Genomic DNA, 23,760 nt, shown 5'->3' on the forward strand with positions numbered 1-23,760 from the left:
TTGGCCTAATTAATTGTTTACTCCCTGTCAGTCAAAAGATTGTGTCAATGAAGAGGGGGACAGACGATTATGTTTGTTTTCTGTTTTCCGTATGCGGTGGGAAAAAAAGTAATCGCAAGCTAAATAGTAGCCGAGGAACAATTCTGTTTGAACTTTACTGTCTTATTCGGATCGCGTGACTTTTACGAATTGGAGAACCAACAGCGATCCAGTTGTTGCATTTATCTCTAGTTTATTTGGTAAACTTCATGTTAGCTTTGCACAATGTGGGGAAAATGTAGCAAACTCAACGGCAGCGGAGGGAAGCTTTCTGTCTGAGTTTAACTCTGTCTTCGTCAGATTGGGTGACTTATACGGATGGAAGGAGCAACAGCTGCTGCTAGTTTAATCGATAACAAAAGTTATGGTGACTTTGCAAAGTGGTTCTACTTAAGCATAGAGGATTCCTCCATGCTTAAGTTAGTAAGCAAAATAATGATCGCTTTCTGTATTCGACAAAGTTAACTGAGACCGCATTGCTCACATTCAGCATGCTTTACTACCTCCCATTATGCATGCAATGGTACTGAATGGATGGCAATGCCGTCTTTATGAGTACAGCCTTGTATAGTAGTGCTAAATGCTGCATACTTCAAAATACTTTTAAAAATACTCATAACTCCCACAGGTATCTAAGCTGCACAGAAAAATGATGATCAACATGTCATCTTTCATTTTCTTGTCATTTTTTTTGTGGGTTGACATTGACTTTTCGAGATATTCTCATCCAAAGAGGACGATGAAAAACGATCCCTCCACATGGCAAAAAATAGCGCCACTTTCGAGCCCAATTGCCGTCCAAAATGCTCAGAATTGGAAGCCCAATGAAGTCCGGGACAGAGGTTATTTGCCATATCTCTTCAATTCCCCAATTTTATGGCTCTCAGAACTCTCTAATATAGAGTATTTTGAGGGTATAACTTTTATTCATGAGCTCGGCGGAAGGAGTTTAGGCCTATCCGGTGTGCACCCTTTATCGCCATGTAGGTGGTCTTGGAAGCTAATGTGCTGCCACCAAGTGTCTTTTAAGGCACCACTGAGACAAGATTTGTTAGAGGACAAGTTTCACGGGCATCACAAACAATTTTAAAGATGTTTGAAATAATTGAGTAATTTTGTCTGGCCCATTCTCTTGACTATTACGCTGTCATAGTCTGTGTGTGTGTTATTCAAAAGGAAGGATTTGTTTGTATAAATGAATTTCAGACGTCTCATTGACGACAAGAAAACATAAACTTTAGAAAATTAACTCAAGTTGAGTTGAATTGAAAGACATACAAAAAAATAATGCGCATCGAAGTATAGTTGTTTTATAAGTAAACTTTCTGGTTACCAATTAACCTATAGCTGTGCACTGGTCGGCGTTGCTCAGTTAATAGTGAACATCACACGAACCGCAAGACGAAAAGTTTAATTTGAACAACAACAAAATCGCCAGCTCATGCTGACTTTGCTCCTTTTTCGAATCCTTTTCCAAATCCCAAATCGAAAACAGTTAACCAGAAGCGAAGAAGCCGCAAATTTCGTTTGAAATGTACATAACGTACTTCTGATCAAATGTTTATTTAAATATTTTCGGTTGAAATATTAACACTGACACATGCACACGGAGATGCTAAAAGCTATAACTCAGATTTGAAACAAAAAGTAAGCACGAGTAGAGATGTGCAGATGTTTTGTTTGAAATATCTATTTACAAAGTACGTGCGCGAAGTCAAGAAAATATTTGTCATTTACCTTTTGGGTCGAGTTAACAAACAAACAAGGGACAAGCAAGGTAGAAATGATGGATCTGAACGAAACCAAAAGTACACAATGTTGCTCGAACGTTCGTGACAAACTGTGCCAGAAACCTTATAAAAGTGAGTGGATTGTCGGTGTCTGATACCAAGCCACATCTCGACAGACCTGACAGAATCTCGACAGAACTCATCATGCAAGCTACACGCCTTGTCTTCGCTCTGCTCTTCGGAGCTCTACTGATTGGTAAGTTGCCATCTACTATGGTAAAGTTTACAACGGGCCGCTGCATATAACACACACTGAACCGTTTTCAGCCTGGTATTGAGAAAGGAAAAGCCATCTCAACTGTTTTAACCCTAAAAGGGCCGCCCCCCCCCCCTTCAACTTTTTCGAAAATAGCTTGAAAGAAAAACATTTTGCGACCTAAGCTGTTATGACTTTTTTAGCCTCGAGCCTTGCGCATCTTTTGATACCAAAAACATAAAAAACATAAAAATTTTCCAGCGCTAACGCGCCATGAAAACTGAATTTTCCCATATACGTCGTGTACACAGAACAGAATTGCCATTCGTACATATGAATAATTAATTAGCCATAATTCCAAAACCCTTTGACCTATGGTCACGACATTTTTTGGGTATGTTCATGATGAGTTGCTCTATGCATGTACTGAGTTTCAAAATGTTTCGTAACTCGATGGTTGAGATCTTGGGGGGAGGGGGGAACCCGCCTCACCCCCCCCCCCCCCCCCACCGGCTAAGAGACGGTCAAAATAACCCAGCCCTTTAGTAGGGTTAAAGGGGTAAATTATAAGATCTGTTTATTAAAAACACTGACAAAATTGCCTCAGAATAGATGAGAAATCAGTTAGAAATGGGTAAAAACGATTTCACTTACGACCTATTTTCGTGCCTAGGTCTCCTTGTTCGATCACGTCTTTTTCATATCTCGTTCTTGCGTGAGAACGAAAATGATATAAAATTCTAGATTTATTCGTTTGGATTACGTCTTAATACAGTTCTTTTGCACGGTCATTTTAGATTTGTTTGCAAATGAAAATAAATCATTCAAGTTTGTTCGCAAAAATTGTCCGCCACAAAATTATTTCATAAATTGTCATGCTTAAACGAATGATCGAGTTCCACGAGTCCGCGCGGAAGTTTTCGGAAGTGAAAGATCAAATTTTGGCACATTTCTTTTTCACGTCATGCGATTTTTCAGTGTCCATAAAATTACGAGGGTGATTTTTTAAGAAATTAATATACCAAAACCAATTATAAAGACTCTGACTTTTACACGTTAATTTTCCTTTTTGAGGGGCCTTGAAGCGCGCCACCAGGTTCTATACACGTTTTACGTGTATGCACATTGTTGTTTATAAGACACTATATAAACAAAAAAAACATGCCGGCTAGTGTAAATGCCCGTGGGCTAGTTAAGAGTCTGTTTCAGTAGCCTGACTGGATAGTGAACAAAAAAGTTAAAGTCGAACCCTGCTAAATTAATACTGAATAAAAGTCTCGTAATATGGATATGCTAATATACTCAATTCATTCTGATTTTTCATCCAATGATTTTATTTATTTTTTTGAGTTGGACCGATCGCGATATTTCTTTAAGAGCCCGAAATATAGCTGGTTACCTGCATTCGTTTTTCTTACGATAATGAATGAAACGTGAATGCAATATTTCCAATGGCGTTATTTTTATGGCCTTTTTTTATATCTATATTCAATTATTTTTAAGAGCTTGTCTCTCTTGTGTTTTGAAGATTATTTTTTTAACAAAAAGGATAATGACAGGTGAGGGGATTGTATACGCCCTTATTATCGTTCTCTATCGACATCAAGAAAACGCTACAGAAAGTGTATGTTCACTGATTTTTGAAATGGTTATGATTTATCTACCGTAATAAGCAAGACCGATATCACATGGCAATACGCCTCGGATACTGAATAGTGTACTAGTTTAGCACTTAATTGCCAACGAGATTACCTATGAATGTGTCATTAATTTACAGGGTTATGCACGGCAAAACAATCAAAGAAGGATCTGAAGGTACGTCATCAAGCCCGCCAAGGTAAGATTTCTGACGTCATTAACAACCTCATATGTATAACACGACTTCTGGAAAATTTGTTGCAAGAGTGGAGCAACACTGTTAGCACATTCCTTCAAGATCGTTGGAAAGATGCCATCCTGGCCTGGTGCTTTCTGTGGTTTTAACTTTCTCAACAGCTTTTTGATGCCCGCAGTTGCAATAATAGAAGACAAAACTTCGGATTGTCAAGGTTTGGGATGTTGTCACAGTTTTCCTTAGAAAAAAAATAGACTGAAAATGGCTATCTAAGGCATTTGCTCTGTGGGAGTTGTAGCAATACCATTAGCAGTGTTGAGTATTGTAACGCCAGTTGAGCTTTGGGTGTACGATGTATGCTGCAAAAAAAGTAGTCCAGGACACGTTCTCATTCAGCCGATTGCAGCTACGCACTGAATCGATGAATTCGTTGCGAGGCAAGGCGTCATCGATGTCAGACACTGCCTTTTATTAGTTTATTCCTTTGAAAACAGTCCCTCAAATTACTACCCGAGCTATCATTCGATAACAATTACTCTTCTCCTATTAATATAATGATATAATCCATACTTACTATACCACAAGCTAATTGATGTAACACGAGCCAATTTTGGTTGTTAACCGTACATTCATGCACCAATCATCGTAGTTGATGAAAAATAATGTAACTTAGCCGAAATTTCACAAATTGAAGAATACTTATTCAATGTACATACTTATTTCCCTTGGGACTTTGCCCTTGACTTAGTCCTAAGTAGATCCTACCCTATGACACAGACTAGTAAGTAATCGGAGACAGTAATCGAGTACGGTGGTCATGTCTTTAATCATCATCTACCCTTCATGTCATTCCATCCTAATCAAGAGCCTTAGCAGGAATTGTAATCATTGGAGAATCAAGCAATTACTGACAAAATCCAAGTCCTGCAACTCCTTTTATAGGCTTTGAGGTTCCCCATATAGGCTGACAACTTCTCTTGCCATACAACAGTGCATAAAGTAAATTAACCAATCAGATACCAGGATTCCCATTGCCATACAACAGACAGTGCAAATAAATCCGATTGACCAAGCAGAAACAAGGATTCCCAATATGCAAAGTGTGGGTGGCCCACATGTGTTCTAATGTATACAAAACGTACAGTTGTTGACTTTATAATTCCTATTCCGTCACAATTTTAAGATAAATTGGTTAACGGTTTTAGTAATCTACGAATTGTGAACTACTTATATTCATTCCTCTGACTTGTATGCAGGCTGCAGCTCAGACCAGTTCACCTGCAACAGTGGATGGTGCATCCCCAGCTATTGGCAATGTGACGGCATGGATGACTGCATCGGTGGAGAGGACGAGTCGAACTGCCCAAGTAAGTTGGAATAAAGTAAATATTTCGTCAACATCGGCCCATAGGAAAGTACGTTGATAGGATTAGGAACAAATAATAAACACGCGTAGACTGCTATGCTCACATGATTTTGCCTAAGGAATACAGTTAATGGGTGCATTTCAATTCCCCCTCTCTACCTCTTGGTGGCGCCCGGTTTGGTGCGCGAGGATCATTATCGGCGACTACAGTGTATGTACTGCGCAATGTGGCCCAAGTATCACCCGTTATCTAAGGAGCCAAGTCCTGTATAACGTCTGATATATGTCTAAACATGCAGATATATGCAAGCCGCGCACCAGCCAATCGGATTCGACTTAACTAAACCGTGACGTCATTTCATTCCAAAATCAGGACTAAATGGTTTGACTCAATTCGAATGCAGTGTTTTGTAATACAACAACAGCCGGGCGCATATCGCGTAAAATGATACAGAAAGCGTGACAGTGTTTTTACCATTGTCTATGACTCCCGCGCAACGGGTAATGACCGAAGACCCGATGTAGAAAGCGCCCGTTGATTGGTCCAAATCTAGGAGGTCATGAGGCGGCCGTGGTCTTGCCTAATTAATCAGCGAATGTGCTTACATATCATAGACCATGGCTTTCGCCATGTCTTACACAGACTAAGAATGCACTGCGCAATATGGCGCAAAGCGCAGTGGTGCAGGTAGTCTGAGTATCACCCGTAATCTGTGGAGTTAGTCCTGTATAACGTCTGATAGGAGTCGACTTTAATAAATCGTGACGTCATTTCATAAATCAGGACTAAATGGTATGATTGGTCAATTCGAATGCAGTGTTTGTAATACAACAACAGCCGGGTGCGATATTGCGTTACGTGATACAGAGCACGTGACAATTTTTTTTTCTATCCCTCGTCTATGACGCGCAACGAATGACCGAAGACCCGATATAGAAAGCGTCCGCTGATTGGTCAAAATCTAGGAAGTCAAGAGGCGGGGCCTTGCCTAATTAATCAGCAAATCTGTTCGTGCATAATAGACGCCGCGGTCTAATACATATAGACTACCACGTAACGGGTTCTTGGCCAAAAGGAATTGGTAAACTCCGTATTTATGGAAGTATTTATGCATCAACCAATGTACATGAAGTTTGTGTAAAATAAACATTAGGCTTTTTTTCTGGTTTAAGGTACAGGCTGCAGCTCAGGCCAGTTCACCTGCAACAGTGGATGGTGCATCCCCGGCTACTGGCAATGTGACGGCATGAATGATTGCAGTGGTGGAGAGGACGAGGTAAACTGCCCAGGTAAGTGAGACTGAAGTAAAGCTTCCGTCAACGAAGGCCCACGGGAAAAGAAAGGAACAATGATAAACACGTAGACACTGCAAAAATACAGACACTATATTCCTTCTACAATCCCTGAACTACTTATATTGATTACTGTGATTGTTTTTCTGCAGGCTGCAGCTCAGACCAGTTCACCTGCAACAATGGATGGTGCATCCCCGGCTACTGGCAATGTGACAACTTTAATGACTGTCTCGGTGGAGAAGACGAATTGAACTGCCCGAGTAAGTGAGAATGAAGTAAAACTGTCCTAGTACTGCCGAAATAGAATACACTTAATGCGCGCGGTTATCAGTACATTCCTCTTTGTGGCGCACTGTCATGCGAATTGCAGTCAGCGACTTGGTCTCGCAAAGCGTTGGGATTTATGTCTTTATGTAGATGTACTAAGTGCCTAGTCGAGTCGCCTTCTCTCAATTCATTGCATTTGAAACCGATCTGCAGCCGATTGCACGAAAAAGTGCATAGCTTGCGCCCTGCGTAAGTCTCACGCAACAAATTTGTTGTGCAGCTGCGCAATAAACTTACGAGATTTCACGAAACTTGGCGTTGATGTGCAACGTTTTAAATGGCTTCAAATATATTGGACGGCGAGAACAAAAACAGCATTCCCGACGGCTGTTCGTGTGTGCCCGCCATTTTGAAAGAGATTTTGGCCGACTTTCTTCGGAATATCGTTCGGCAACTCTAAAAACTTATGTTACGAGTAAAATAGAAATTCAATTACCTCAAACATAAGGTTGTGGGTGTCTTGTATCAACCTTGTAACTGTTGTGCAATTCGCTCTTTTCACACTCCGCCATTTAGCATGCACAACCTCTGACCTGGCAAAAGTTTACACAATAAAAATAGCCGGTTCAGTTATCTGAACCCCGACACGGGAATGACGGAACCGGCTATATTTATTGTGTAAAGTTGCCAGATCGAGACTCTGCATGCCAATGGCGGAAGTGTGAAAAGAGCGAATAACGGGCTCTACGACAGTGCCGATTTGCTGGTAAAATAGGTAATTTTCAGTCGCTCCACCACAACTTTATACGCCACTTAAAATGATTACGCAAGTAGCCTATACATCTTTGCGTAACAAATTGAGGTGCAAGTGGACTTACGCCATTGCGTACACTGTTAAAAATGTCCGTAATTTTGCAGGAATACGGAACGCTATTTTTTTTTGCTGGCAGCAAAATTTCCGGAAATTTTTTTCATTCCGTAAAATAAACAGACCCTTAACATGAGTTTGGACGTGTACACGGTCGTGGGTGAAATAACAACATGTACTTGGATGTACTATATTATGTGTAGGTGTTTGTGCCGATGTGGTTGGTTGTAATCACGCTAATTAGCATAATTAATATTTGCATTTACGGAAAGTCCGTAAAATTACGGCAAAAAATACGGAATATTTCACTTAACGGAGTTCGTTAATTTAATTTTTAACAGTGTATAACAGTAGCCTTTAGTCAAGTCCGCTTACCCGGACACGTGATGCTGACACGTAAAAAGACTAGCACGAGCGGCGAAGCCGCGAGGGCCTTTACCATCTCGTGGAGTTCACTTATGTTTTTCTTTACATTTTTCTACCGATTTGGTACGTAGACATGCATAATGAATTACCCGTTGTGAATTGACCAATGAAAATGCAGAATTACTAACGTAAATCAGCCGTCGTCTGGCGCCAGACACAAGGCGGGCGTGCCGCAAACCACCGTTAGATGATTGGTTTATATTGCTTGATTTATATTACGTGAATAAATTAATAAGTGATTAGTTTCACGAGATAGTAATTAGGCCCTCCCGGCTTCGCCGCTCGTGTTAGTTTTTTTTTATTTGCCAGCATCCGGGGTACGTTACGTGTCCGGATGGTCCGGGTATAGGCGCGTGGGACTTGACTAAAGGCTAACATAACAGTGGAATCGGCTGCAAGCCCTAGCCGGTTTTATACGTACTTGTTTCGGCCAACTTCAGGACAGTTATAAATACCTTTCTCTCAAAAACTAACAACATGCCCAACATTCACAATTTTCCAACATTTTTTTTCTAATGTTTTGTGAATCACGTATATACCCTCATGCCATGTTTATGGAATACGCCTTGCGCGCGCAGTGTGCTAAAACCTCCTTTTGGGGAAGATTTGTGCTCCCTCGGCGCGTACTGCTCAATGTGGCTTAGAATGGTGCAGGAATAATGTTTCATCAACCGTTTAATACCACCTACATGGCAGGCTCTAGGCCAAAAGGAATGGGTAAAGTGTCTTAGGTATTTATGAATATATTTACGCATCAATCAATAATGTTCATAAAGTTGCTGCAAAATGAGCATCAGGCTTTGTTCTGGTTTAAGGTACGGGCTGCAGCTCAGACCAGTTCACCTGCAACAGTGGATGGTGCATCCCCGGCTACTGGCAATGCGACGGCATGAATGATTGCAGTGGTGGAGAGGACGAGGTCAACTGCCCAAGTAAGTGAGAATGAAATAAAGCTGCCGTCAACGAAGGCCTACGAGAAAGCACGTGGTTAATAATAAACACACCACTGCCAAAATAGTGAAACTGTTTTTCTTTTGCAAAACGGAATACAGTTAATGCACGTGGTTATAAATTTACCACTCTAAAAGCCCGGTGTCATATGAACTTTGGATTTGTATGAAAATCTGACTCTTTTTCCCTTTTACTGGTTGAACCCTCTCACGTGACCGGTCCCTCTCCTGATTATCTATGCATGAGCATGCGCAATACCACCAATGAGTCCGTATTTCATAAAGTCATGCTACACCAGTTCATATTTCACGCAAAAGCAAAGCGAAATTCTTAAGGTCAACAATACGTTCGAAGCGCGTCCACCATTGTTGACTACATGCATTTCGCTTGACACTTTGCGAGTTATTCAATCTGACCAATGAGGAGAAAAAGTGTGATTATTCCTGCATGTAAACTGCCCTCTCTGCCTCCTGGTGGCGCCCTGTCATGCGAAACTCTCGGTGTAGACCTTTCTACGCTTGGTTGGCAAACTGCATTTTTGCCAACTTCGGGTCGCAGGAACTTTGCGTAGCTAGCTTCGCAACGTATAATCTGAACATCTTGGACGAGGATAATAACAACATTTACGACTGCCGTTTGTGTATGATTTTGTTCGTGCATGAAACAGTGGTTGAATCACCTCCGCCCGACATGCATTTAAATAACAGTCTGACTCTAGTTCTTTGGAATCGTGTGGCAACACTAAAAACTCTGTCACGAATAGAATATCAATTATTTTACTTCAAACACAAAGCTGTGATTGTTTCGTTTCAGTGACCTTGATAATGTGTGCAATAATAGGCTCCAAATCCATCACGATATTGCTGGTACAATATATGAAAATGACCTATTGCAATACATGTAGGTCATTTTCAGTCGCTCCGCCACAACTTACGCCACCTAAAATGATTACGCAAGTAACGCCATAATTTCTTGCCCAAGTCGAAGACTTGTGCACTATTTAACTATCTTAAAAGTGAAATAACTGAAATGTTGCGCAGCGTGAAATGTTGCGGACTTGCGCAGCTTCCGTAATACATTGTGGCGCAAGTGCAAGTGGACTTACGCCATTGCGGAGTTTCGTGAAATCGGCTGCAGCCGGTTTTATACGTATACTTGTTTTGGCCAAGCACAGTTTTACCATATCTTTTGTGAAACACCCCTCGTACTAAAAACCTCCTTTATATGGAGATTTGCAAACACACGGTGCGTATAATGCGCAATGTCGCGCAGGACGCAGCGGTGCAGGAATTATGTGTTTAAATGTGTTTAAAAACAGTTGATGTTTCATCAACTGTTTAAAACCACCCACGTGACGGGTTCTCGACCAAAAGGAATACGTAAAGTGTCTTAGGTATTTATGAATTGTCAATGTGCTTAAAGTTGCTACAAAATGAGCACCTGGCTTTTTTTCTGGTTTAAGGTACAGGCTGCAGCTCAGACCAGTTCACCTGCAACAGTGGATGGTGCATTCCCGGCTATTGGCAATGTGACGGCATGGATGACTGCTATGGTGGAGAAGACGAAATGAACTGCCCAAGTAAGTTAGAGTTAAGTAAGCACGTGGAAAGGAACAAATAATAAACACATACACACTGCCAAAATAGAGAAACTGTATTTCTTTTGGAGGTGTGGCGATCCCCCCACAGCAGCATATGAGTCTGGCCTAATCGCTAAAGAAAGAGAGATGGGCGTTCCTGTGAATACAGGTTCGCCCTCTTTACCTTTTTTGTTTCTTTTGCAAAGCGGAATACAGTGATGCACGCGGTTACCACTTTACCCATATATGCCTAGTTGTGCATTCTTATGCGAATCACTCAGTGTAACTTGGTCTTGCGAAGCATTGGGATTTATGTTTATATACTATTCAAAAAGTAACTACATTGTATACGCCTCCTCTTAATTCGTTGCACTAGAATTTTCATTCAGTCTGACCAGTGAGGGAGAAAAAGATGGTGTGATTATTCCTGCATGTAAACTGCCGGGCAAATCATTGTGCAAAAGGAATGCAGTTAAGGGAACAAAATGGCCTGGAGTGTGCCCAATTTGGCTACAAAACAAAGTGCTCAAGAGCTAGGATAAAAAAAGTTTCATAGCGGGGCAGATCGTGACCCGAGTCCTGATAGGGTTAAATTTCCACGAAGGGTATAGAGGGTAGTAAAAAAAAAAACCTTGAAACCCAAATGGCGGGACCAGTGTTTTTAGTGAAGTTCTTTTTCTGCATGTAGCACTTTCAAAATCTAGGATATCATAAGCCCAATTCATAAGCCTTCTTTTAGTACAAGAATCATTCAAACCACTCATGTACTTTTCAAGTTAAACACAAGCATCGTTTTAAAGTTCTGTCCACGGATCACAAGAATGTAAGTGTTCTTTCAGCAAAACGAAAACAAATCACAAAGGGATGTGTGTGAATTTTTTTTGTGATCCATGGACAGAACTTTAAAACAGTGGTTGTATTTACAATTCCATAACTTGAAAGTAAATGAGTGATTTTAATGATTTTTGTACTAAAAGAAAGCTTATGGGCTTTCATATATATTCTAGAATTTTGAAAGTGCTACCTGCAGAACTTCACTAAAACAATGGTTCCGACATTAGGGTTTTTTGCGGTTTTTTTACTCACCCTGCATACTGATCTTTGAACTACATAGCTTTTCATCAGGGCCACGGCATTCAGTTGTAGTCAGTTGATAGAGTCAGCCTGCATCCAATGTTACTGTTTCCGTGGAACACAGTCAAGTTAAACACACTTTTTTCTACTAGTGAAAGGTATTCCCCCAAAAGGAGGAAAAACATGAAACCGTCTCTGCCCAGACTTACTCTTCTTTTTTTCATAGGTTATAAGAGAGCTCCTAAGGAAAAGTGGGAGAAGCTAACCCGAAAAGTGGAGCAAAAGAAGAAAGACATGCGCAAGTAAACTCATAGGAGGTAAGAATCTCGAATAGTGTCATGATGATTGCAACGAAGAGATGGGATTATTTCAGACTTTATTCTGTGATAAATGAATCAAGTTTTTGAATGAAAATGTTAGTCCGGCAGTGGATAGTAAAACGTTCACCGTCAAGCCTGGGCGCTAGGGAGTTTGTACGCCGTAGAAAGTGGTTACGTCATACGCCGCTGAGGTCACGCGTTGCCTGGGGCGAATTGTCCACACAAACCTGTACTTATAATTACGTAGCGATACGCGCACGGTGCCCACTTTTCATCATTTTTTATTCCTTCAACAAGAAAAATAACGGTTCTGAGTAAACACAAAGCACTGTCCCATTTTCCAGTTTTAAGTTCTGAATGTCTGAGAAATTTCAACTATAAAACGTTCACTTAAATCGCCCGTACATGGGGAAAATGGCGGTCGGGACATTGTGTGGAACGACCACTTTTGTAGACGACCCCGCGTGACGTCACACTTCTCTACGGCGTATATATCTTATGTCAAAGGGCAGAGTTAGGGGGCAGTGGTATTGTGGATAGGAATGAGTACATCTGTTTGCATTCACTGTTAATTAATTAAAATAACAAGGCATACCCTCCGGGACTCCCGCAACGCATACGGTCTGTTCTTACTCAAACTACCACCTCAAGATATGGAGTCAACTAGCCGTAGGTCTTCGTAAGCTAATTAGCCAATCACAAGTCATACAGTCACATATTGCGTGCGGAAATTCCAAGTGGTATTTACGTGACTTACGATTGATTGATTGATTTGCGATTCAACTTGCCCAAAATGATACGCGTGCGTTTAAGCAGTAATGTGCATTTCACATCAAAATATTGAGATGTAACCCATGATGTAACTATGTGAGTCTGGTGAAATAGCTATTGGAATGGCGATCATACTCACCCAAGTTGGTAGTATAATCATGGGAGAATAGGCCTACGCATTTATACTACTAAAAATATGCTGTTACATAAGTCTTCTCGCGGAGTTTCCCATGTGTCTTTTTAATAGCAGAGTTTTCAAAGAATTCGTTACATTGCTACAGTAACGTCTATCAATGCTATCGTTCCAAAGCCTGTAACGCCATCTATTTGTTGTGATTTCTTGTGACAAGGGTAGTGCAACCGGGAAAGACCGACAAGGCCTCGGGATCCGACCACGGACAACGGACAACGGACTTTCGTTTTCCACTGCCACAATAGCTAGTCGTATAGTTCACAAGATTTTTCATTTCTGCATTGTTTTTCCTTTTTTTCATGGGTGATTTGTCATTTCAAGTGATTGTCACTTTTATCGTTCAATTAAATGAATAACCATTCCTCAGTTCTGAATTCACAAACAATTATAAAAATCACTAGTTTCTCCAAAAGCAAACTCAGACCACATGCATGGTCATGCCAGTCTTTATATTGGTTTGGAAAAAAACACATGCATCATAAGGAGATATTCCGATTGACTAGTGTCTAAACAATTGAGAGGGATTAGTTCCTCAAACCCGTCATGAAGTTTTCGTTGGGGAGTACATGTACAGTACTAAAATACCAACACGGCGACTAACATGCCACAAATTTAAAGTGGACTAGTCATTCTCAGTGGTCTTCATCATAAAAACAATGATAATATCAGATACATACAACAAAAGTCAGTGATTAAAATTACCAGTATCGAAAATAGCGTGTCTTCTACTACCCAATACGTTTTAGAGCTCACAACGTTTTGGCACGATCGTCTAACAAACCTCTTTACGTAATGAGGGAAAAGTTGCATACTTTAAATTAACGCAATAATTGTATTGAAAACGAAATACACTCGTTCACAATCAGAAATCTTGAGTTCTTTCTTCGTTCTTCTGTGTAGTAACCTTATAAGCACGGTAGTTTAATTCTGTGCTAGTTCGTTAATAAAATAGCGTGGCAGCTAATTCAATAAAGCAAATGGACTTGTTTCAGTGTGCCTTATTGACGTGTTTTCATTACAGAGGAAATTCGATAAAGGGTTAATCTTTCCATTTCTTTGCGATATTCAGAGAGTAGCCCTTTCTCACAATTCTTCACGGTTGTGACCAAACGGGTCTTGATTTTTGTACACTCACCAAATTTGAAGTAGAGTTACATAAAGAACTGTGGCCTCACTCCTTTTGTTTCTGTAAATACGTTTAAGATGTTGGAACATCTCCTACAATGGCTGTGAGACTGACTGGCTTGTTACATGTGATTCCTCCCGGTATCACTCGGTGAATAATTATCGGTCAATTTGATCTGGTTGGACATTCGTTTTACACTTCTGAAAATAATGGAAGCGTCGTTCCCCTAGACTTGGTTATACATGTACTTGGTTAAAATAGATCCTACTGTAACTATGGAAAATACGATTTATAGCAAATTTCAGTATCGAATAAACCTAGTTTGCACTCAAGTCACCGAACTGTGTTTTTTAAAGGTTTTTTTTTCAAGTTTTTAAAATCTTAAATGATAGTGATTTTCATTTTAAACCATCTGATCCCTATAATTAGAGAGCACATTGTGAAAATCTGCATACTTACAAGTGTCATAGACAGAGGGCGCAATTTTCTCGCCAACTGGTATTACTACACGATGGAAGTTACTCACATCAACGCTAGGAATCGGTGAAAATTTTAGAATTTGTAAGAATTAAGCACGGTGACCATTAAAAAGAATGAAGCTGGGAAACAAAGCCTTCGAACCAAGGCTACGGAGGTCGTGCAGTCACTTAGCTATATTGAATAGCTTGTGCATTGGTCAAGCCTATAGGAGGCGCATTGCGCATACGTTACACCGCCCAACACATTGTCATCAAGTGACGTCATGTGCATGTGTACTATAGTTTCTCTTTTCCAATAAATATAGCCAACTAGCCGTGATATCTAGGTTACTAGTACACGTTAAAGTAGTTTCAATACATCTTCCACCTGAAATGGTGATCAAACGCTTTGAACGAAATAATAATAATAAGAAGAACACATAACACGTTTTATCAAATTAGGTTTTGCCCTTCACCGACGTTTAAACACTGTGTACTCAGTGTGTTACCTCCAACTCCAACAAAAATTCCATCTTATATTAACACGTTTACTGTGGTTTTAACATGGAAATATGAACAGAAGGAGTCAGAACTCCAGTATTTCAAAGTATTATAAGATCATCGCCGCGCTCGAAAGCAACAATGAAATGCACCTGGCGGCCAGATTATTCAGTCGCTCACTATAGGCCTACGCTAATATATTAAATAGAAATCCGGCTCTAGCGGTAGAAGAAAGAGTTTGCGTAATACGCATGCACAGTTGTCATACATCGCCAAAAATGAATAATTTTGAAAGTGTTTGTTCGGAGTTGGCTAATATAATACTGGCTATATCAATGTGGTCAACATCTGAAACAATCATTTCATGACTAACAAAATGCTCTATGCCTTCAGTATGAAAACTTTTGACATTTTCCAAAATATCACATTTATATATTTTTCAAAAAGAGCAACGACGTGACATGACTTAATATACAGCATATAGGGAGGTTGTTTGTTATACCAACTAAAAAGAAGGCGACGATCACCGTGTTCAAACTGAAGGCCGCTTGCATTCACGCTTTGAATGGGCGAGGCCTGCGGTCACATGGCGCTTTAGCTATGGACATTTCCGAGGGATTGGAATGTTAACGGTCAAAATTTAAATCGCCCAAGAGTTCTGACTCCTTCCTTTCATCGCGTATATTTGTGCCTTCCACTTTCTCTCGTACCCCTGCAAACAGGGCGCTGGGATACTCTGATGAGCTTCACAGAATCTTGTGAAGGAATTGACCTATGTATAAAGCATCTGGCTGCAGCTGTTCAAGACCGCAGTTATGATACAATGTGCGCAAATGCTCTCCAAAAACTTCCCATAGAAATGCGCGCATTCCACACCAAATGTGATTTCTGTTTCATTGCAGACCATGTGGACAAAATTTTGACTGTTCGTGATTCGAAACAGAGCCTGAGAAAGTGACGGGAATTGTAAATTTACAACACAGATAAGTTTTACAGAATTTCCTACATTATTACGTTTTTCAACAAAAATAAAACGTCTCTAAATTGGAATAAAAGAGTAATGAATCAATCTTTACGACCGTTTCAAACCTTGCAGAGTCATGACCTTGATGACGCTCTGGTCACAGGTTGCCCAAAATCTAACCAATCAGAGCGTGAATTCATCAGTTTGCAGGGCGGGGTACGAAAGAACCTTCCACTTTGTTTGTCTATTGTGCCCAGGTATCCCACTCGACGCCATCAGCCTTGGCTTAGTAAATGCGGCATGACATAATCAGTCTTTCTTACTCAAATTTTTGTTTCAATAGGTCTATTGATGTTCTTTCCCTTAAAAATCTGAGTTTTTAGGAATAAGGGGACCTTATGAATAGCCCATTGCGGGTGTATTCACTTGGGGGTTATACTTGCTGCACATGCGCAGTGGGAGACATCTACTATAGTCTTCCCATGTTGGCGACATTTTACCAACATATTCTGGCGCTATGGTGGCATAGAATGTCCAAAATTTCCATTATGTGAGTTTTCCCAAAGTTTTTCCCCAAAAAATTATACACTCAAAATAAGTTGCCAATAAAACTCACCATTATAATCAGCTGGGCTACATTTCTTTAAAAGGAATATTCGTTGCCTTCTTTTTGCCATGCAAATTGACCGTGAATTATACTGATAAAGAGCAAATCAATCAATTGTGAATTAAAAAAAACCACAATTGTGGCTCCCTATTTATCACCTGGAAGGGAACATCGACATTGCTGGCTTCACTTCCATAGATCTCCCTTATACCTAAAAACTTACATTTTTAAGGGAAAAAACAATCTTAATCAAAGAAATCACTGCTTGCGAAAAGACTACTACATCATTTGAATACGGAGCATCAATAGACCTATTGAAACAAAAATTAGAGTAAGAAAGAATAATTTGTCATGCCATATTTAAGTTTTATAAAGGGACAAGGCTGATGGCCTCGATTATGGCCTCGATTGGGATACCTGGGCACAATGAGACAAGGCTAAGCAGAAGGCACAAATATATACGTGATATACGTGGCTTCTCGTCTACGCACTGGAAACACCACACTCCCGCAGACCCAGTTGAGCCGACCACACCTTGTCAACCACCAAGAGAGAGAATGTTTCGTCTTTTCCTTCTTACTCTGGCGTTGTGCCATGCTGTCTTTGCATTTCCACAGGAAGCCAATAACGAGGTGGGCTTTTAACAATTTTGTAGCACTGTTATAGTCACAGAGCAAGCATTTATAAATATGCATTTTCCTACTTGTGTTTGACATTATAGACTTGCAAAACTCTAAGGGAGTGAATCGTGTGCAATTGAACTGGGTGGTAGAACGCAAGCCAGATAATATGCAAAATAGATTCAATCCCTTCTCGAGCCGATTTCTTCTGTTTTAACCAATAATAATCATGCCCAACTGTTTACTGAAAGGTCCTGATACTAGTTATACATAGTTGTGGAATGACTTCGGCCTTAATATTCTGCCTTGGTATTTTGCCTTGACATCAGACTAAAAAAATTGAGATTTTCTGTATGTGTTGACTAGTCACGAAATAGGCCTGGAAAGTGAAAATATAGTAAGGATCAGGAAGGATTCCAATCTTTGGCCGTCACTAATTTTTCCTTTCAGTGGCCTATCAGCCATCAGAGAGTGATAAATGTCCTTAAAGTCAAATCTAGCAGGGAAAATATTGAAGTATTTACTGAGAAAACACAGACATTTTCAGACCAGTCTCATACGGTTTGTGAATAAGGTTAAAAGTTATGGCCAGATATAGGAATCTTTCCTATAATAATATTAAGCTGAAAAAAAGAGAACTCGAGTACTTTCACCACGTTTTCGTTTCGAGCCGCAAACATTTACATGCTTTGCAAAATTCTTGTAGCGTTTCAGGTCTTATTTATGGAGTGATACAGATATATGAAGTATCAAAGTTTTACATTGGTTTTTCTCTATCAAGGATGAACTTTCACGAGACATTGAACTGTTAAAGCGTGCCTTGGAAAGGAAGTACTTGGATCAGGCAGGTATGTGTTGTGTGGTCAAACCTATAGAGTAAGGAGCAAGATTAAAGATGTAGTTTAACCTTTTTTTGTGTGTCATTGGAGGAAAATGAAACGTTCTACCTCTTTTAACCCGCTGTAATAAGAAAGACTTTGAAATCAAGTTATCAAATAAAAAGGGATGGTACGGTAATTAAGTAAGGCAAAATAGGTTTTGATTTTTAAAATAAAATAAATAATAATAATTAAATCGGGCTTAGAAACTTTTAAATTCCTGGCTTTGACCTTCAAAATAAAGCCTTGTTTTGAATTGATAAGAGTTCAGGCGCTTCCATTGCTAAATTCCCGCCTTTTCTCAGCTATCAGCCACAACCCCATGGCTCAATTCTTGCGGCGAGTGAACTCGCATCACTACACTGTATACTATCAATGGGGACGTCTCTATAGTCCGATTTCCCATTGTTTTATACGTCCCACTGGCCCGACGTCCCATTGGTCTATACGTCCCATTGGTCCGACGTCCCATTAGTCGTACGGCTCATTCAGGGTTAGGGTTATAACAACTTCGTCCCCAGTGCTTACTTTATTTCCAACATCGTTTCCAATAGTAAACCCTGGATAGGAAACTTTCTTCCTGTATCCTGATTCGATATCGCACTTTTTGGCTAGAAATGGATTTATATCGTGTACTTGGTGTTGTTATTCGCAACGTGCAGTACGTGTTTTCGTGGTCATTCGTCCATGCCTTCTCGAAAATATTCATTTACTTTCCAATTTGTTCATATTAATATGAAATGTGATACTGCATGTTGTCTTGATAAGATCGTAACAGTTTAATTGAAAAAAATCGTGTTTTCGTAGCTCACGCAATGCTCGCGCTGCGACAATTTGACTCTGTTTTTACCCCAGACGCCACATACAAAAAAATGCGAATGTAACGCACAGACAGGCACCAGACTAGTCTTAATTTGGATACGTGTTCAAAAATTTTGCACATGCAAATGATCCAATACCAGGGTGAGAGAGCAGGTAGTGGTGGGCGCGTGCTGCTCGACACCCTGGGGACGAGGTTGGGGTTAAGGATAAGGGTCAGTCAACCTGAACCATGTTTCATCTGACCAATGGGACAGTGGCGCACTCAAGGGGGGGGGGGGGGGGCGGGGGGGGGGGCTTGAGCCTTTTGTCGAGTAGTATAATAGGGGTGTAATAGGGACGCCAGAATAAAAATTCTGCGGCCAAAAAAATTGGGCAACATTTTTTTTTTTAATTAAACTTATGAAATGTTTGGAAAAAAAATTGGGGCTCCCCAAAGCCAAATCCTGGGTGCGCCACTACAATGGGACGTCGGACTTGGAGATTAACCACTATCAATTACATCGAAGGCTGTTTCCGGTACTTCATTGCCAGATTTCAGACATGACTGTATAGGCCTACTATACGGCATCGGTAAAATTATTAGACAAACCTTTACGCAATGCAATACGCCAATTTGTTGGACAGGCGTGCATAAGTATAATGGAACGGACTAACATCAACCAATCTTTGAACAATTTAAAAATTTTATTCCGATTTCAATGGGTTTTTTTCCATGTTCGAACAGCTCCTGCGGTTACATTGGTAGATATCGTCAACCTTCAAACAGAACAGAGTTCCACCCTCGTATTCAATGACGTCACTTACGGTTCTGGTAACGCAGTGGACAAGAATTTCAACTCGGATCTGATCCAGGGACGAAGCTGCGCGCACACAGGTAAATCAGTCGTTTATCTATAGATAGCTGATACTCACGGGCTGGGTTAGTGAAGTGATATTTTCCTCGCATTTCACTATGTTCAAAGGTACATGCAGTGGCGGCGCCAGACTCTTGTGGATGGGGGGGGGGGGCAATTGGGGGGCAAAGAAATATTTTGGGGGGGGGGGGGGCTGTCAAAAAAAAATCTTATGCCTCATGTGTACGCCCATTGTCAATGGTCCGGAAATAAGCCACTAGAGCAGCTTAGATGTGTAGTCGTTTTTATGAATGAGAAATGCATCTAACCGCAGAATGGTCTGTATACCAAATGTACAAAGACGTTGGCTGCACAGTATATGGGATCCGTGCGCCAACGAAAGAGGGCGCCCTTTTACCTAGCAACGACGTCCCATGGGCGGGACATTTAGCTGGATAACGCGCGCCGTTCCTTGTGTGTGACGCACGTACACCATGTACCAGGGGGTGATGCACACGCAGTGGTACGGCCGCACGTCACGGCAAAATTGCAGTCGGGCAAGACAGCGTCGGTCGGTCACCCCCACTGTTCCTTCTTTGCCAGTGAGGGGGTACTTGTGAACAGAGCGGATACGGCTGTATGAATACATGTGTGGCGTGTTTTGTCTGCCAAAGTACCAATAATTATTATGCTTTCATCGGCCAACAAATTAATGTGTCCACATTTTATGAATCTTAACAGCGAAGAAAATAAATCTATTTGTTGATAATTTTTTGGGAAAAAACTGGGGGGGGGGGGGGGCGGGGCGGGGCGGGCAGGGCAATGTGCGTACAGCCCTTCCCATACGTTAACACGCATACCCCCCCCCCCCCTCCCCGTAGCGCCGCCACTGCATCAATGGAACATCTCAGCCTGGGACTTGCATGCTTTGTAACACTCCCCGTCTGAATCAGATGTATATCAAGTTTTATTTACTTTCGTTTATTGTAGCACCTCAGAACAACCCGTGGTGGAGAGTGTATCTTCGTGAGCCTCACTGTATTGTGCAGGTCGGCATTGTGAACCGTGGAGACGGCGACTGTGAGTTACAAAACTCGTGTTCAAATTTACACTAGGAAGATCGGTTTGCTCTGATTTTTGTGTCTTTAAAATTGGCCCAGTTGGTTTAAATATTTTATAAAGCCTCTCTTTTTATATACCCTCATTTCCAGAATAAAACTTTTAAGTCATTCTATTCGAGTGACATTTACTCCCATGACTGACTAGGGACCAGACGAAATTCATTCAGTCGGATAGATCGACCTTTTCACCAGAGTCTCTATAACAAGAGCGAGTGCACAATAAGCTCTGGCCGTCTTGCATACAAGTCAAAAATGCAACGCACAAAAGTGCGACGTCGATGGCACATAAATAATGAAACACAATACTTTAGATTTCTGCCTCGATTCATAGCACTCTGTGATAAATACCAGTGACTTTAACATTACTGCACATTTCTTGCCTCCATGTACAAACTTTTCAAAAACGTCTTTCCTACAATACAATTAAGTATTTAATTTATTTTGTTTGCTTTTTTTGAAAATGAAAATTTGGTAGCCACATTTTGTGGGAAACTTGGGGGCTTATTTTGGTCATTTTGGTAAGTTTTTTTTCGTTTGTTTTAGTCCAAAATCAGTCTGGTCCCTTGTTTCACTCTTTAGAATCTTAGAAGGATAATCGATTTCTTCCTTTTCTTATTTTGCTATCGCATTCTTTTTTTTTACAATAATGAACTAGGAGCTAGAGTATCCAAAGATGATGCAGGGATGAGTGCAACTTTCGAAAATACGAACTTTGCTCAAAGCAATGTTCTTTGTAAATTCAGTTTCGTCTTGAGATAATCTGGCTATATACGAGTGGTAGATGAAACACCGGCATAGTCGGTCATTATAAACAGAAACATTAATTTTACCTCATCTTATGTCTAACATTAAATCATTTCTTTCACACAGATGACCGTTTGGCCGGAGCTGTGGTGCGTGTAGGCGGACCAGCGTGCGGCTCACCAGTTACCGCGCAGTCGGCCAACATTCCCGGCGGGATGAACCTCGTCATTTGCGATAAGCCAATTGCGGGAGATCAGATCGTTATTCACATTCCAAGAGACGGGGCCATTTTGCAGATTTGCGAAGTCCAGGTCTGGGCCGTTCCCATGAAATTTTGCATGTAGAGCATGGAGGTAAGAATAACTCGCATATCTGTGCCTTCAAAAGATTAAGGCTAAAGAGGTCACAGCATATTGCATGAAATTGTTGCATTTGTTCTTCGTCGTTTACTTTTAAAACAAAACAAAATCGGTTCCCTAGACCATTAGGCCAAAAACGTCTCCGGTTTCTGGTACGGAGCTTGCCCAGAAAGTGGTGCGGTGACGCGGCTTTTTTTTTTACCTGTTTTTTTTTTTTGCTTCAAATGTCGGCTGATGACTGCAAATGGTGCCCGACTAAACTTAGTGCAAATATAATATGGGAGTCCAGAGAGGCCACATAAAGATATATTCTCGATCATAACCCCATCTAAAAACACGTTAAAATTGTGCAGCAGCAGGATTCCAGTCAAACCAGTGAGTTTGGCGGTTTTGAGGCATCATCTTTCATTGAAAAAAAAAACGTTTTCATTTTGCCGACGCACATGGCTACGGCGACGCGCGAGCATACCAGAAACCGGAGACTTTTTTTTTGGCCTTATCATGTTGCGGCCATATTGATTATTTCCCATTCCAATCAACGTAACCAAAGCGAGGCTGGAAGGAAAAATAGTCTGGTTCCTTTTTGCACAAACACATCATTCAGTACTGATAATGGATACAGGGAACATGACTGAAATGGTGGCAGCATGCATGATACAGGTCTATTGCTGGTGTTAGAGGGGCCAGCCTATAGTGCTCTTTCTTTCTACCGGGCTTGAGTCGCTGACTGTCCTTGTGACTTAGAATGCTCCAGTCTTTAATACCCAAGTTGCCCCAAAAGTTTGAAATATTCATGTACTGCTCTGAACGCATGAATCGGCTAAACTCCGCCGCATTGATTGTGTAGTCAGTGAAAACACTACCCCCCTTCCAGTGAATAGCCGTTCTTTATCGATTCAATAGAATATAATATTGTACGTGCGTATAACTAGGGTTTTGTTTGCCCGTTGCAAAATAGAATTTTCGTCTGGTCAATCCATTTTCACCGTCCCGATTTTGCTTTTGAAATCTCCATCCCCTTGCAATCTTCCACTCTGCCCCCCCCCCCCCCCCCCCGTGACCTGGGAAAAGCTTTGCTAATTAAGCTTGCCTGCTTGTATTTTGACATTATTTTGGCTACCCAGAGTTGGGAATTAAGCAAAATAATAAGGTTCATAACTTATATTTTCTTTCATATATATTTCATTGTGACGGTCTAAAGCCCATACACAAAAGAATTAAAAACTGGCCTATTTTATGGACAAGAAGTTAAATGCATACATAATTATGTCCTACAACGCATACGGTCTGTTCTTATACTCAAACTACCACCTCAAGATATGGAGTCAACTACTGAGGTCCTCGCAAGCGGAAATTGCAAGTGGTATTTACGCGACTTACGATTGATTGATTTACGATTCAACTGCCCAAAAAGATACGCGTGCGTTTAAGTTATGACTATTAACTATTGACTATTTATGTAGACTAGCTAACAGCACTGGGCACCCTATGAGCAATGTGCATTTCACATCAAAATGTGAGATGTACTATGTGAGTCTGGTGAAATAACTATTGAAATGGCAATCATACTCACCCCAGTTGGTATAGTATAAGGCCAAAAAAAGTCTCCGGTTTCTGGTATGCGCGCGCGTCGCCGTAGCCATGCGCGTCGGCAAAAGGAAAAAGGTTTTTTTTCAATGAAAGATGATGTCTCAAAACTGCAACATTCACTGGTTGACTGGAATCCTGCTGCTGCACAATTTCAACGTGTTTTTAGA

General features: G+C 40.8%; 2 protein-coding genes across 4 annotated transcripts; both read left to right on the forward strand.

Moving 5' to 3' along the window:
• The first annotated feature begins 1,918 nt into the window (after window positions 1-1,918).
• Window positions 1,919-13,939, forward strand: LOC119719088 (very low-density lipoprotein receptor-like). Of its 3 annotated transcripts, none has more exons than XM_038188404.1 (9): window positions 1,919-2,025; window positions 3,803-3,862; window positions 5,116-5,226; window positions 6,399-6,515; window positions 6,671-6,781; window positions 8,898-9,014; window positions 10,496-10,612; window positions 11,913-12,003; window positions 13,128-13,939. In XM_038188404.1, the coding sequence occupies exons 1-8, from the start codon at window positions 1,974-1,976 to the stop codon at window positions 11,990-11,992; spliced, it is 765 nt and encodes a 254-aa protein (XP_038044332.1). In that variant the 5' UTR covers window positions 1,919-1,973; the 3' UTR covers window positions 11,993-12,003; window positions 13,128-13,939. The 3 variants fall into 3 exon arrangements, with proteins under 3 accessions (XP_038044332.1, XP_038044333.1, XP_038044334.1); XM_038188405.1 differs by having other exon boundaries at window positions 13,133-13,939; XM_038188406.1 differs by having other exon boundaries at window positions 10,502-10,612.
• A 3,070-nt stretch (window positions 13,940-17,009) lies between these two features.
• Window positions 17,010-22,020, forward strand: LOC119719090. Its single transcript, XM_038188407.1, has 5 exons — window positions 17,010-17,258; window positions 18,028-18,094; window positions 19,671-19,820; window positions 20,770-20,859; window positions 21,771-22,020. The coding sequence occupies exons 1-5, from the start codon at window positions 17,013-17,015 to the stop codon at window positions 21,986-21,988; spliced, it is 771 nt and encodes a 256-aa protein (XP_038044335.1). The 5' UTR covers window positions 17,010-17,012; the 3' UTR covers window positions 21,989-22,020.
• The last annotated feature ends 1,740 nt before the right edge of the window (window positions 22,021-23,760 follow it).

This window comes from Patiria miniata, unplaced genomic scaffold (genome assembly GCF_015706575.1).
Source record: "Patiria miniata isolate m_02_andy unplaced genomic scaffold, ASM1570657v1 HiC_scaffold_8, whole genome shotgun sequence".
Classification (NCBI taxonomy): Eukaryota; Metazoa; Echinodermata; class Asteroidea; order Valvatida; family Asterinidae; genus Patiria; species Patiria miniata.

Coding starts and splice junctions, on each gene's coding strand:
- LOC119719090 (XM_038188407.1), top strand. CDS start 17,013: ATGGCCTCGATTATGGCCTCGATTGGGATACCTGGGCACAATGAGACA. Junction 18,095..19,670: donor GAAGTACTTGGATCAGGCAG/GTATGTGTTGTG, acceptor ATGTTCGAACAG/CTCCTGCGGTTACATTGGTA. Junction 19,821..20,769: donor ACGAAGCTGCGCGCACACAG/GTAAATCAGTCG, acceptor CGTTTATTGTAG/CACCTCAGAACAACCCGTGG.
- LOC119719088 (XM_038188404.1), top strand. CDS start 1,974: ATGCAAGCTACACGCCTTGTCTTCGCTCTGCTCTTCGGAGCTCTACTG. Junction 3,863..5,115: donor ACGTCATCAAGCCCGCCAAG/GTAAGATTTCTG, acceptor ACTTGTATGCAG/GCTGCAGCTCAGACCAGTTC. Junction 6,782..8,897: donor AGACGAATTGAACTGCCCGA/GTAAGTGAGAAT, acceptor TTCTGGTTTAAG/GTACGGGCTGCAGCTCAGAC.